This window comes from Gopherus evgoodei, chromosome 7, assembly GCF_007399415.2.
Source record: "Gopherus evgoodei ecotype Sinaloan lineage chromosome 7, rGopEvg1_v1.p, whole genome shotgun sequence".
NCBI lineage: Eukaryota > Metazoa > Chordata > Testudines > Testudinidae > Gopherus > Gopherus evgoodei.
In genome coordinates this window covers 23,594,023-23,609,239 of record NC_044328.1, presented here as the reverse complement: position 1 = coordinate 23,609,239, position 15,217 = coordinate 23,594,023, and the positions used below count along the sequence as shown (strand labels likewise).

The window sequence follows — 15,217 nt, the reverse complement described above, 5'->3', positions numbered from 1 at the left end:
CATGCCAGAAGCCAGTTCCAGCTCACTGATTCTCAGGACCTCAGCCAGCCTAACTTACAAGTGGTGCTAGTCACTTTAAAATCTGCCACTGTCGTAAGGTTCTTAATAGACGCTATGCAAGGAGAATTACTGTGACAACCCCATTTGCCCACCAGCAAACCCGCTGCGTAGGAAGGGGAGTTTGTATTAATTGACGTGGAATATAGGCTAAGTTAACATAACAGTTTGCTGTCTAAAACTCAGTGTTAAACAAGATTTGCTGTACACACAATTTAGCCTTCTTAGTATTATGGCAAACACACCATGAACAGCCTTTTTATTGAAGATAAAGAAAACCAGTTCCAATATTGACAGGTAAAGTATTAAATAAGGAGTTTATTTTAACAACATTCCTGGTTCCTTTTCTTTTTAACTGGAAAGAGTTTTTAGAACTCTTTTTAGAATTCTTGTCAACAGTCTTTTTGATGGTATTAAGATGTTAGTAATTGTTTTTGGAGGGAAAAAGAAGCTAGTTGAGATGGGCTGGAGCTGTTGTGCTGCTGATAAAGTTTGATTTCATTTTCTTTAGGTGGTGTTTGGGATTCAGCATATGCTATCTGGGTCTCTCTTTTTTTGGCCCAGTTTGGTCAGGACATTTTTCAGGATTAGGAAAAAGAAGGTCTGGGGTCTTAGGAGATGGTGGGAGTGGTAACCACAATGATGAGGCTTGCTCCGATAGCCTCCCATCTTTTTTTTTTTTTAATAAAAGGTGAGGGGTTTTTTAAAGACTTAAAAAGGAAGTGAGAATAGTCCATCCCCTTATTATTTGTCTAAATTAGGTTTAATATCTAACACACTAAATTTTGGTTTATTAATTTTTGGACTTGCTTTTTATTTATTCAGCATGACCTTAATAGAGTTTTTGAGTTATATTAGTAGGCTTTTTGGTTTGGACTAATTCAGGGGTTTTTTTGTTTGTTTGTTTTTTATATTAACATTTGTTATTACAGATTTTTGTGATAGTTTATGAACTTCCACGTACTGTTTATAGATGAGTATATAACTAGGGTAAATTTGTAGGCTTAACTGTTGCAACAGAACTAAGTCAGGGGCCACGCTGCAGAGCAGATATATCAGCAGAGCATTCCTCCAAGCTAGAGGATCTCTGCTGGTGATGAGGCCAGATCACAACCCTCTGTACCACTTCAGTGGTGTAAAAAGGATGTAACCAGCTAGAGAATTTGGTACAATCTCAAAATATGGCAAAAAAGTGACAATTCCAATCTCCTTTCTATTTTAAATCAACATGGACTTTGCCTAGACTGTAGGGGGAAGGGTGAGATGAGGAATCCTTCTGTCTATGTCTACAAACGGACAGCACCATACGATGAAACAAAGTTCCTAGAAATAAACTCTAACATACTGTTGTTCTTGAACTGTGAGAATACCACATCTCACATGAGCAGGAGCAGTCAAGACATTCCGTAGAGTCCTTCCCATTCTTATAGCTTCAATTAAACTAGAACGTAGACTAGACAGGTTTATATTATATGCCGAGAGGGAAACGATATGTTACGGGTGCATGGTATATAGGAGACAGAAGGGCAGAAGGCCACGAAACCATAACATCTTTGTCAAGGTCTAAATTTTGATATTTATAAATGGGTGGGGGAAGCACCAGAAATGTTTCCCATGTACTATACATTCAGTTTTTGATTGGCAATGGGCCTATTTGAGACATTTAGTCTCTGGCCTCTTTCTCAATCTTGCTATATTTCTATTTCACGGGTAGGCCTATGGCACGTGCTGAAGGCGGCACACTGAGTTTTCAGTGGCACTCACACACCTGGGTCTTGGCCACCAATCCGGGGGGCTCTGCATTTTAATTTAATTTTAAATAAAGCTTCTTAACCTTTAAAAACCTTATTTACTTTACATACAACAATAGTTTAGTTATATATTATAGACTTATAGAAAGAGACCTTCAAAAAGTTAAAAATGTATTACTGGCACGCAAAACCTTAAATCCGAGTGAATAAATGAAGACTCGGCACACCACTTCCAAAAGGTTGCCGACCTCTGTTCTATTTACACCAAGTGCTGAAGTGCCCCTTTGTTGTATCTTTCACGATCTGTCACAGTAGCTATCATAAGAACAGCCATACTGGTTCAGATCAAAGGTCCATCTAGCCCAGTATCCTGTCTTCCGACAGTGGTCAATGCCAGTGCTCCAGAGGGAATGAATAGAACAGGTAATCGAGTGACCCATCCCCTGTCGCCCATTCCCAACTTCTGGCAAACAGAGGCTAGGGACACAAACCTGCCCATCCTGGCTAATAGTCATTGATGACCTATTTTCTATGATCTTATTTAGTTCTTTTTTGAACCCTGTTATAGTCTTGGCCTTACAACATTCTCTGGCAAAGAGTTCCACAGGTTGACTATGCGTTGTGTGAAGTTATTAATGGCTCCCAATCCTGCTGGAAAGGTAGAACAAGTGGGGTTCCGCAGGGGTCTTGTTTTGGGACCGCTCTGTTCAATATCTTCATCAACGACTTAGATGTTGGCATAGAAAGTACGCTTATTAAGTTTGCGGACGATACCAAACTGGGAGGGATTGCAACTGCTTTGGAGGACAGGGTCAAATTCAAAATAATCTGGACAAATTGGAGAAATGGTCTGAGGTAACCGGATGAAGTTCAATAAAGATAAATGCAAAGTGCTCCACTTAGGAAGGAATAATCAGTTTTCACACATACAGAATGGGAAGAGACTGCTAGGAAGGAGTATGGCAGAAAGAGATCTAAGGGTCATAGTGGACCACAAGCTTAATATGAGTCAACAGTGTGATACTGTTCAAAAAAGCAAACAGATTCTGGGATGCATTAACAGGTGTGTTGTAAACAAGATACGAGAATCATTCTTCTGCTCTACTCTGCGCTGGTTAGGCCTCAACTGGAGTATTGCGTCCATTCTGGGTACCGCATTTCAAGAAGATGTGGAGAAATTGGAGAGGGTCCGAGAAGAGCAACAAGAATGATGAAAGGTTTTGAGAACATGACCTATGGAAGGAAGATGAAAGAATTGGGTTTATTTAGTTTGGAAAAGAGAAGACTGAGAGTGGACTGATAGCAGTTTTCAGGTATCTAAAGGGTGTCATCAGGAGGAGGGAGAAAACTTGTTCACCTTAGCCTCTAATGATAGAACAGAAGCAATGGGCTTAAACTGAAGCAAGGGAGATTTAGGTTGGACATCAGGAAAAAGTTCCTGTCAGGGTAGTTAAACACTGGAATAAATTGCCTAGGGAGGTTGTGGAATCTCCATCTCTGGAGATATTTAAGTAGTAGGTTAGATAAATGTCTACCAGGGATGGTCCTGCCATGAGGGCAGGGACTGGACTCGATGACCTCTCGAGGTCCCTTCCAGTCCTAGAGACTATGAACTATGAATCTATGAAGAAATACTTCTGTTTGCTTTAAACCTGTTGCCTATCATATTTGTGCACTTCCCTTTTATTACCCTCTGCTTTACCCGTTGATTAAACTGAGTCAGAAGAGACACTTCTAACTTCAGCATACGGTTTTGCTTTTCTAGGGCAATGGGAGCATTATAGGTTATGCATTTTACACACATTTAAACCCTAGTCTGATTTCTTCATACTTGAAATCATCATATAAGATTTATTTAAAACTCATTATGGAGAATCTATATTACAAATTCCAAATGAGGAACAGGATTTCTTTTTTTAAAAGTGATGCATGAAAAGAATGATGTTCTTGCTACTTTACACTAAAAATTAATGTCTGTTATTCTAGCACAAACGCATATTCCTTGGGAGCCATAAATACAAAACAAAAAGCTATTAAAGTTTACACTAGAGAAAATGAAAAAAAAAAAGGAATTAAACTGTACTGTTTTGCTATGAAACTTTCTTCCTAACTAGAATTCTAGGCCATGCAGGACAGATTATTAAAATTATATTTTAGGAATAAACTAGACATTACAATGTTCCCCCAATAAAAGGAACTGTAAAGCTTGACAGTCAGTATCCATCAAGACATTTTATAGATACACGAAGCTGGTTAAGACAAAGGAAAAAAAATCATTGGGCTTTAGTAAGTCCTGAGCACCTGCAACTCCCAATGACTTCAGCTGGATCAGGGTTTATATAAGATTATAGCAAGCTTGGCATATGGAGGGCATGTGTGTGTGTTTGTTATGCAGTACCAAACACAGTCAGCATGTTCAATAATAAATTATTTATTTCAGAAGTTATTATTTGTCATAAAAACGCCTTTTTAAAAAGCTTTTTCTTTAGAACAGAGACTACTTGCTTGTTAAGTGTTTCACACTAAAACACTAGCACAGAGACCATTTCTTTTATGGACAGCCTCTTATGCCATAGTTTTAATAGTTCTAAATAATCACCACATATTAGCCAGGGTTTCAGCTTTAGAACAGAGAACCAATTGTTGTATCATTCCAATTTAGTAGCTTCTCTGATTAAACCCTTATCATTCAGACTTGCGATTTCTCAGTGCTAATGCATTTTGAATTCGTGCTTAGCACCAGGAAATCCAACGGCAAACACCAAGGGATCATTTTTTCTGTAAATCTCATCTGCAGTGAGAGAGAATTTTTTTCTTGTAAATGATTTGTTACACCAGAAACAGAATAAGTGACAGTCAGTACCTTATAAATTTCACAGCAAGAATATTATCGAAAGAAATTACATTGCCTAATTTGTAAAAAAAAAATTTTGGTGACGTTGTTAACTTCAGAACTCTTCATAAATCCCTTGTAATAACCTTGTTACATCCTATAAGAAATAGCAAAGGGTTCATTAAAGGTTAAGACAAATACATAATAACTTCTTATTTATAGGTTTGTATATTTGGTGTATGCAATTCTATGATAACTTTTAATTTGCTGGAAAATGACTGTACTTAGCTTTATTGGTGAATATTGACTTCAGGCATGGCAACAAAGTTACCTATTCCAGTCACAGAAAATTAAACAAACTGGAACACAGCCTGTTAGAAAGGCTGAAACTCTCCCCTCCCATATTAAAGTCACAGGAGTTTTTGCAAAGAAATCTCCTCAAGGATTTTCTCATGAAGAAGCTCCATATCATTCTGCTGGAGGAAGAGAGTGAGAAGGGTTTGGTACCCCCTGCAGGAAAACCCAGCCCCAAACCTCACAGATACCCTCAGCATCTGCAGGAGGCCATGGTTATCCACAGAGGCTCCCTCCAACTCCTTTGACCATGGGAGTTTATGGGAACCTCTTAGATAAGGTGGTCTCTGTGAATATGCTAACGTTTGTCACAAATTACATTAGATTTGAGGGGGGACATTCTGCATCCTCTCTTCCCTCCCATGCAGACTTGGAATGAACATAACCCATCTGCAGGGTCCCAGAGAAAAGGACTATCCTAAAGAGGACCCAGAGTGGCATGCAGATCATTTGATATCAAAGTGATTTACATCATGATTTAAAATCATTATTTAAATCAATTTTAATCATGATTTAACATCAACAAACAGGAAACCTTGATGGAAATTAAGAATTTTAACCGTGAGGTTTATTTGTATTTTTATGTTATTTTCCTAAATAAAGGTCCATTCTCATTGATTCGTATCATTTAGTACAACTTTTTGCAAGCCATGAAGATATAGTGTATCTACACATACACATTTAAGTAATTACAGAGTTTTAAGTATGTTCATTCAGGTCCTTAATTTTTACTTTTTTATTGTGTTAGAAATGGTGAATGATGCATTTTTTATTGACTAGATTAACTTTTTAATCATGATTTACTGCTCAAGCTACATTTGGGGAGAAATTGGAATTCAATTAAAATGCACAAAAACAGCCTTTTAAATTTGTTTTGATTAGTTAAATAAAACTACCTTAAATGTGCTAGATGCACAAGATGAAAAGTTTATCAAAGTTAGTTTTTAATACAAAACAAGTTAACATTTTAAACAAATCGAATATTATCTGCTAGGGAATTAACTTGATTGCTTCTGGTCACCATGTCCTTCAAGATTTTAGAAAAAGTAGATCTCATCTCCCCACATCTCATTTTTATTCATATATTGACAGAGGAAATTAAGCTTTTCTGCTTTTTCCAACTCTCAATGAATCAATTTCTCAACTTTGAATGAATCAGTCACTGAACTGAAATGAAAAAAATTCTCTCTCTGCATCCGCAGAAAAAGCCAGTGCTATCAGAGTGGCATGTTAAACTCTGGTTCCAGGTGCTTAGCCAGTGACTTCCCCCAGTTCATTGGTCTGACTTTCTTTAAAACTTCAGCAGTAAACACACTGCTTGAATATTATTGTTTTTTATTTTATTTAAATGATTTTTAAAAATTATAGTAAGTTGAGGCCTTAACAAAGGTTACCATAATTTCAAATAGTTTTTTGAAAAGATAATGTATTTTAATTTTTTTTATTTTTTTTTAATAAATGCATTGATTTTAATCAGCCCTTAATGATGTGGCCCAGAGAAAAGTTTCCTTTTGCCTTCCTTCAAAAGGCTGAGTATCTTCCAACCAGGTGAAAAAGGTACAGTAATCAGAGGCAAGGAACTAGCAAAAGTCAGTCCCAAACCAGTGGTGGTTATTGAGCTCCATCCCATTAGTAGCAATATTTGGATAATTATTATCTTGATGCCATTGCCAATGAGAGTTCCACAGATTTCCAATGGCATGCACAGTATTCGTTTTGAGCTACTGGATCACAAAACCATGACACTATTATATATATCACTCTGCTACCTGGCGTGATTGTTAGTTTTCACTTTTTTCTACCCTCTGTTTGTACAGGTTGATTAAAAACTAAAGAATCCTAGTCATGAGAATGAAATAATTTAAATATTAATAAATTTAAGACACTCAAAATATTTCTAAAATAGTGTTCCTGGTAACATATGCAGAATTCATACTAATGTAGTATGGTTTAAAAGGTTGACTGGAATTGTTTGGGATGAGCAGCATAACTCATTAGTTTGCCACTTGTAAGTAACACAGCCATTCTAAACCCATGCTAATAAAGTTGTTACATCTCACTACATCATCAAATAGTCTAATTACAGCAAGAATAACTGGCATAGTTAAGGCTGCCTTCCCACGCTAACCTTCTGTTTTCAGACTCCTACAACATTCAGATAGCTATAAGCAACAATGGAAGCGCTTATGTGCCCTTTCTGAACTGAGGTATCACTCTCACTGTGAGGTCCATGATTAAATACCACATATAGTCACTGTTTACGTTTGCAAGGCAGCTGAGAGAAGGATGCTGAATCACAGGTGTTGTTCGGGTTTGGTAGCTGGGAAGGGATTAAGGGGACAAGGGACAAACTATAAAACCAGTAATAGTGTGGCCATAAAATAAACGGTAGCAGTATGTCCATAAAACCAACACACCTCACAAGGTTTAAGCACCCTCAATCTTATTCCTTCTAATGCCTCAGTTACATTTTCTTATACTTGGGGATAAGCCAAATTTGTGCAGAGTAAACAAGTGCTTTATGAAGAAATAAATTATATTCTATTTACTGCACAGTACGTCTTACCTTTAAAAAACCAGTGCCCTTATGAAAAATGCTTTGTTTCACACCAGTCTACTAGTAGGCATAACATTTACAGTAAATAAAAAAAAAGCTAGAACTCATCACAAACTTCTCTAATGTCAATTGTAATTTTTAAATAAAAAGAAAAATCATAGTTAAGAAAGGAAAAAATATGAACCCCGAGGTGTTTTTTTTTAATTGTTAACACTTACTGATTGAATAATATTCTGGACCGTACGATAAATTTGAAGATGTATTCCAGAGCTTTCATGGCTTTAAAAAGTTGATCAGTTACGCCAGGTTTCTCAGCATTATCCACGTAATTTCTTAAAACTTTAGTCAGCTTTCTATTAAAAAAATAAGGTTACTTGTACTTTTTCCAATTAAGAATTTTGCTTCCTGAGAATTTAACGTTAGCCACAGCTAGTGCAGATAACATGAAAGCATTTTTATGTGAGAGTAAGGACTCTTCATTCAATTCTTGTCCTTACCAGTGACTAGCTGTGACTCTGGGGAATTCTCTTAACCTCTCTGTTGCACACTTTACCTGCCTACAAAATGAGCACAGCATCATGTATTTCATAGGAGAATTAGCAGGCTTAATATTTACGAAGTTCTTTGAATCTTGAGATGTTCAGGTGAAAGGCACGATGCAAGTGCAAAGAATTATCGTAAGTATTTGTGAGTAGATTTCTAAATTTAATTATACTATCTAAATTAACAGCCCCTGCAGGGCTGTATCTAGCATCCTTGCATATGGCTTTACTTTGGAGAAGTGACAAAATAGATCTTGTAAAACTTGCCTTTTCAAAATTATAGACAGTAGCAGTTGACATTAAAAAATGACTTCGTCTCCAACTTTGGGATTTTTAAAATTTTGTTTCTACAGACTAACAAAATTACTACTTCTATAGCCTCACTTTTCCTGACTGGAAATCACTTTTTAAACTGGAATATAGACAACTCCTAGTTTTAAAATCACCATCTTTAGATTTATTTTAAGCATACAATAAGTGATATTTTTAAAATACATATAACCTACTGAAGCTAAAGACAACATAATTTTGTCCTTATCACATAAGTGAACACACACTATGCATTTTCTTCCCACATAGATCATAAAGGTAAGTTGGCTGCCATACTCCATTCTGAGGAAGATAAAGTTGCCAAGCAAAGCAATCGATTGCTGTTTTTGTATCCAACAAGAACAGTCTGCAGTTGCAAATAGCAAAAGAAAGTTGAGGGGGCTTGTTTTTGTTTTGTGTGGTTTTGTTTTTGTTTAAAGATGACAACGGTACACATAATAGAAGATAAGCAGAACACCAATTTTATACTGTAAGCAAGATGGATTTTAAATTTTTTAATATTTATTATTCCTTGCACAAGTATAATTGGCAGCTGTCATGTTTTATTTATTATACATTTCTCCATAAACACGCCTGAAATAGCTCAAATCACCATCTCATTAAAAGGAGGAACTCTGTGTTCATGCCTCAGGATTGACAGCACTGTTACTATTAATTCAGATTTGAAAAAGGAAAGCAGGAATATCTCCTACTCAAAAACAAAAAAAACCACGTTTCTTCATGTTTATAGGCAAACATCTATTTAAATTATGCAAAGGGAAATGTGAATACCATCTGGAGATACGCTATAGAACAATTTTTCATTAGAAAAATATTTTTAAAAACTTACGTGTAGGCTAAAGTAGCACTGAAATGTTTCTTAATATAGGTTTCCAAGACAGGATTAAAATGCTGAAATTTTCTGTCAGCAATCAGTCCAATGATAAATACCTGTTAAATTAGTATAATTATTCCATTATCCACAAAATCTTTGAATTTCTATATTCTCAGGAGCTAATCAGTTGAATCATTTCGAACGAGTCACAATAGCAACATACAGTCACACAGTGACCTTAGTTAAAAACAACAATCATACTACAGTAACTCCTCGCTTAACACTGTAGTTATGTTCCTAAAAAATGTGACTTCAAGTGAAACGATGTGAAGTGAATCCGATTTCCCCATAAGAATTAATCTAAATGTGGGGAAAGGGAGGAAGGTTCCAGGGAAAAATTTTTCACCATATATACACACACACAGAGTATAAGTTTTAAACAAACAATTTAATACTGTACTCAGCAATGAGGTTGTGAAGCTTGGTTGAGGTGCTGGAGTCAGAGGGTGGGATATTTCCCAGGGAATGCCTTGCTGCTAAATGACGAACTAGCATTCAGCTGAGCCCTCAAGGGTTAACACATTGTTGTTAATGTAGTCTCACACTACAAGGCAGCATGAATGGAGGGAGGGGACAGCATGAGAGAGAGAGAGAGATGCACAAGTTTTTTTGTTGGAGAATTGCAACTTTTAGGTCTGTAATTGAGTGATCAAGGAGGTTGAAAGTGTGTCTCCAACTGGTTTTGAATGTTATAATTCTTGACGTTGATTTGTGTCCATTTATTCTTTTGCATAGAGACTGTCAAGTTTTGGCCACGTACATGGCAGAGGGGCATTGCTGGCACATGATGGCATATATCACATTGATGTGTGGGTGAATGAGTCTCTGATGGTGTGGCTGATGTGATTAGGTCCTAATACTCCAACAAAAAAACTTCAAAAACAGACTCCAATGAGAAACTGCAGAATTGGAATTAATTTGCAAACTGGACATCATTAAATTAGGCTGAATAAAGACTGGGAGTGGAAGGGTCTTTACACAAAGTAAAACTAGGGTTCCCCTTGCTATTTTATCCCTACTGTTACTCATACCTTCTTGTCAACTGTTAGAAATGGGTCATCCTGATTATCAATACAAAGTTTTATTTCTCCTGCGGCTAACAGCCCACCTTAATTATTAGTCTCATTATAGTTGGTATGGCAATAACCCACTTTTTCACGTTCTCTGTTTATATCTATCTTCCTACTGTATTTCCACTGCATGCATCTGATGAACTGGGTTTAGCCCATGAAAGCTTATGCCCAAATAAAGTTATTAGTCCTCTAAGGTGCCACAAGGACTCCTCATTCTTTAAGTATGCTGATCCCACTCTAAGAACATTGCCTTTTTAGACACAGCAGTTTAGACAGCAGCTGCGGCCTGCAAGCTCCTCTGTCCTGAACTCTGACTGTCTCCCCCCTGCTCTACGGAAATTGGGTACACAGGTGGCAGGAGCAGGGGGCACTCTGATTGTAGCCCCCCTTTTTCTCCCTCCCCCCCCCCACAGCAAGCAGGAGACTCACATGAGGCAGCTCCAAGGCAGAGGACAGGAGCAGCACATGGCAGTGGGGGAGGAACACTGAACTACCGGCAACTGATAACCTGCTGGGTGCTGCGCACAGGGAACTTAGGGGAACGGAACTGATGGGGGGGCTGCCGGTCCACACTGGTTTCCAAGCTCCCACCAGCTAGCTGCAAAGGGCTGCTCTTTCTGGCAAGCAGTGAACAAAGCAAGGGCTGCCAAAATGAGTTATAAGGGGATCACTGAGCAACTTTAAACGAGCATGTTCCCGAATTGATCAGCAACATAACAACAAAGACAATGTTAACCAGATGACTTTAAGTGAAGAGTTTACCTGTAGTCTATTTACTTTACCACTGTTCTGTTTCCAACACAGGAATGGTTCTCTCTCTGCTCCACCACCACTCTTATACTTTTACCAGTGTCCCAGCACAGCAGCAGGTCCACTATATGCTCCGCCATTTCTCTTCTGGCCCTGACATTGTCAGCAGAGCGCCCCCTTTCACTTGTCTTCAATCACTATGATTCAGTGTATCAGAACCCTCAATCACTATGATGCAATGTACCAGAAACCTCCATCCCCTTTGAATTAAAGCCCTATTGGGAGTTTAAAAAAAACACTTCAAATAAAACAAAATTTCAAAAGGTGTGATTTTCAGGTGATAGGATGAATATTATTTATGAAAAACACCATAATTAAGTCTATAAATCAATAAAATTTACATTTTAGCCAAATACCTATGCACAAACAAGTCAACTTACCAAAGCATCAAACACAAGGGTGTCCAACGTCTCACTCTCTGAATTCTCCATCATGATGTAAAAAGTGCATCCGTGTATCTTGTAGGAACTGCAGATAAATATTCAGTCACTATATTTTACAGGAAATTTGAGATTAAATTTCCCAATTGATATTTTTCATGGATCTACACACTAATTTTATTTTTACATTGTACGGAATATAAAAAATAAAAGAGTTTAGTTAGAAAATAGAAGAATTTTTCCACATTTTGTTTTTCAGTGAATATTTATAAAATTAGTATTTATATATCAGAGTAGGCCAGAAAATGTATACCACCCCACCCCACCTCCCCCACCCCTACCACACACAGACAGTACTTGAAACAGAAACCTTTACTTTTTATAGTGAATATATCAACAAAGTGTTTCAGAATTCAATCTTAACATACTGTTATTAAAAATAATCATGCAATTTTTGAGACACGATCATGTATCTCAGTACAAAACACAAACAAGCAAGTCAGACTCATGCTAAATAAATCAAGTAGTACTCAGATGCTTTGAAATTATCTTGACATTAACAGAAAATACAACATAGCTATTTATGGCTCCATGAACTCACAGACCCACAGCAGTCAACTAACAGCATACATGCAGGCATGGGAAATACCACACACAACCTTCTTCTCCCCCCTCCCCACCCCCAACAAAACCTACAGGCCTCTATCACTGTAACTGAGGAAGAATCTTCACTAGACAGTTGGCAGGACACCCTGATCTGCACAACATGAAAGTAAAAGCAGATTAGCAAAGGGGACTTGATTTAAGCACAATGGGAAAAAGCGCTCTATAACCATATAATTTAATATTCCCTCTTATCATAGGCTAATAGCAAATAGGGTTGGGAGTTCTTCAGGTTGCACGATGCATTTAGTTTTACCAACCAATAGTCTGAGTCTGGGCAATTTGTGTTACTAGATGGACAGAAAACAGCAGCTCCTCCCAGGCAGACCAACATGTGAATGGATCACCCGCTCAGATTCAGATTTTGGGGGGAAATGTAGTTTTATGCAGCAATGCCTTTTGTCTCCGTTGAAACAGGTAGGCAATTTTCTCCTGTAGCTGGACTCCAGTTAGGGGTGGAGTAAGCTATTTGTTTTGTCAAGAGATTTTATTGGGAGGGGAGGGGGGGAAATCTTCCATCAACCAAAGGAGTAGAGTAATGATCAAAAGCTAAATTTATTTAGTATCAACCTGTAATCCTCTGTGACCACCAATTTCTGTCCTCAGGAATCTGTAACCACCATATGATGCTATTAAAATCTGGAGGCAACAGCGTAGAAGAGGAAGAGCTTGCAACATCATTTTCATATGGGCACGCAGCTTGGGGCAGAAATCAGCTTTTGACTTCATGTTTTAATTTTTAGTAGAACAATGTGTGTCTTGCAGTCATATTCATTTAATTAGGGGAAACAACATGGCAGTTCACACTGGTATGTATTTAAACATTCACCTTTCAGTGGGAATGAGTAAAGTTTTCCCGAGCATATGATGGCTTGATAGCATGGCTAAACTCCATTCAAAAGAAAACACAGAGATGAAAAAGTGCCATGACTGGATGTTTTTTGCACATGTGGGCATCACACACATTTGCTTTCATTTGTAGAACTCATGTTGTATGAGCAGTTTTGAACACATGCAATGAGGACTTCCAGTGATGGCTAGAAAGATTCCAGGCTGTCCAGGACATGGAGAGTAGGCGTACCCCAAGTAAATTACTAATAGCATCTTGCTGCAGACTGTGGCAGTGCTTTGGAGACTAGCAGGAGCACACATTAATCAGGGAGGGATGTCCTGAATAAGGACTACTGCTCTGTACTATTGTGTCTATATATCATATATGGAGAACTCCATTACAATTAGAATCTTCATTGAAGAAGACAGCATTCATTCTATTGGTACTACTGAGTAGGATGAGAGTCAAATGTCAAACAAGTCTCTTGTATATTCACTATTGATGTGTGAACACTAGTACAGTATGTAAAGATATTTTGATGGAGATTATGAATCAATCAATAATTTATTAACAGAACATTTTAATATTCTTGACAAGTAACATTATTAGAAGTTACGTTATTGAAAAGTGGAAGTAGTTTAAAGGAAAACAAATGAGGGGAAGGGAAAGGAACAGTTAAACTAGAAATGAATAATAAATATGCAATATTATACAGACTAAACCACTAAGAAATTTTTCTCACACGTCAGAAACAGTCAGCAATGGTCTTTTAAACAAAGAACTAAGCTAAAGACCAGCGTATCAAATAAGAAACTCTTCAGTCATGGGCAAAATTAATTGATGCATGTCCCTATTAATAATGGGAGCTTTTTGATGGACTTCAGTGAGGCTAAGATTTCACCTGCAAAGTCTACAAAAGTGTATGCGGAGAGGTGAGGAACAGCAGTGTAGTGGGAGGGGGAAGGGAGGTTCACCTAAATATCGTTTTAAACTTTCAGTTGTGTCACATTCTGTTATTTTTTGCAATCACTGAGCATGCAGTATTTGCCCGCTGTATGCTCTCCAAGGTAATTTGGAAAACAATGAAGATTACCCATGGTAACATTAGTTGGCAGTGAGCATCAGCATTGAGCTATGGCTATCAAGAAATATAAGCCAAAAATGTAATAAACAAGGCCACTCTGCAGAGTTCTATGTAAAAGGCTATTTTTTCCTTAGTCAGTAAAGAACAATGGCTCTGGTCTCAGCTGTGCAAAATTTCTTTAAGATGAAGCATTCATTAGTGCTTTTTTACTTTATTTGAATTTTAATTTGGTTATATAGAAGCATAAAGGCCCTTAAGGTTCATCTACTCCTGATATAGTACTTCTGCCTGACATTAGTGGATTCGATTTAGTACAATGTATCCAATAAAGTCTAAGCCTACTGTTTTCCACAAATAAACCTGTCTTTCTGTTGGTCTCTACAATCACTCAAGACCCTTACGGCCTTGGCAAGCATAAATTATTTGGCCCAGCTACATCTTCAGCAGGAAACATAATTAAAAAAAAATTAGCACCACTTGCTGAAATGCGATACTTCCACTCCATATTCAAACATAATAAAATGCACTTAATATTTATTTAGAGAACTGAACTTTTGCTATGCATTTTATTATCTCACAATGATTGAGGCACTCTCCCTCAGCAATAATGTCAAGAAGTTTTGATTGTACTGTTTAAATAAACATCTCTTTTGGCAGTTGAATGTGCATATAAAAGCAAGTTTACTGCAGTATTCAAAATATCTATATTTTAAAAACCTGTGCATTACATATCTGTATTTAAAAGTAGTTCCTTACAGGGGTGTTGTGAAGACACATACACTAAAGATTGCAAGACACTCATATACTACATTAATGGAGCCATATAAATACCTAAGATAGAAGGACGCAAAAATTAAAATATCAAATTCATTTAAAAATTTAACTTGTTTGTTACCTTAACCACTTCACCACCATCAACTTTCATCAGCTGTCTCAAATTCTGCTGCAGCAAGTTTGTGTTGGATCGCCATTTGCAAAAGACCAAGAGATCCACTAGAAGTGAGAAAAAACATTCAATTATTATGTGCTGCAGGAGTTATGTTCTCATTCACATACCATGACTATATTCATAATAAA

The 15,217-nt window shown here is 37.2% G+C and overlaps 1 protein-coding gene across 1 annotated transcript in view; it reads right to left on the bottom strand.

Annotated features, from left to right (window-relative positions):
• DOCK1 (dedicator of cytokinesis 1) overlaps window positions 1-15,217 on the bottom strand; it is a 541,297-nt gene that overhangs the window by 427,244 nt on the left and 98,836 nt on the right. Inside the window, 5 exon segments of the mRNA XM_030568323.1 lie at window positions 7,771-7,905; window positions 9,254-9,354; window positions 11,562-11,634; window positions 11,636-11,649; window positions 15,036-15,133. Coding sequence (XP_030424183.1) covers window positions 7,771-7,905; window positions 9,254-9,354; window positions 11,562-11,634; window positions 11,636-11,649; window positions 15,036-15,133 — 421 coding nt within the window.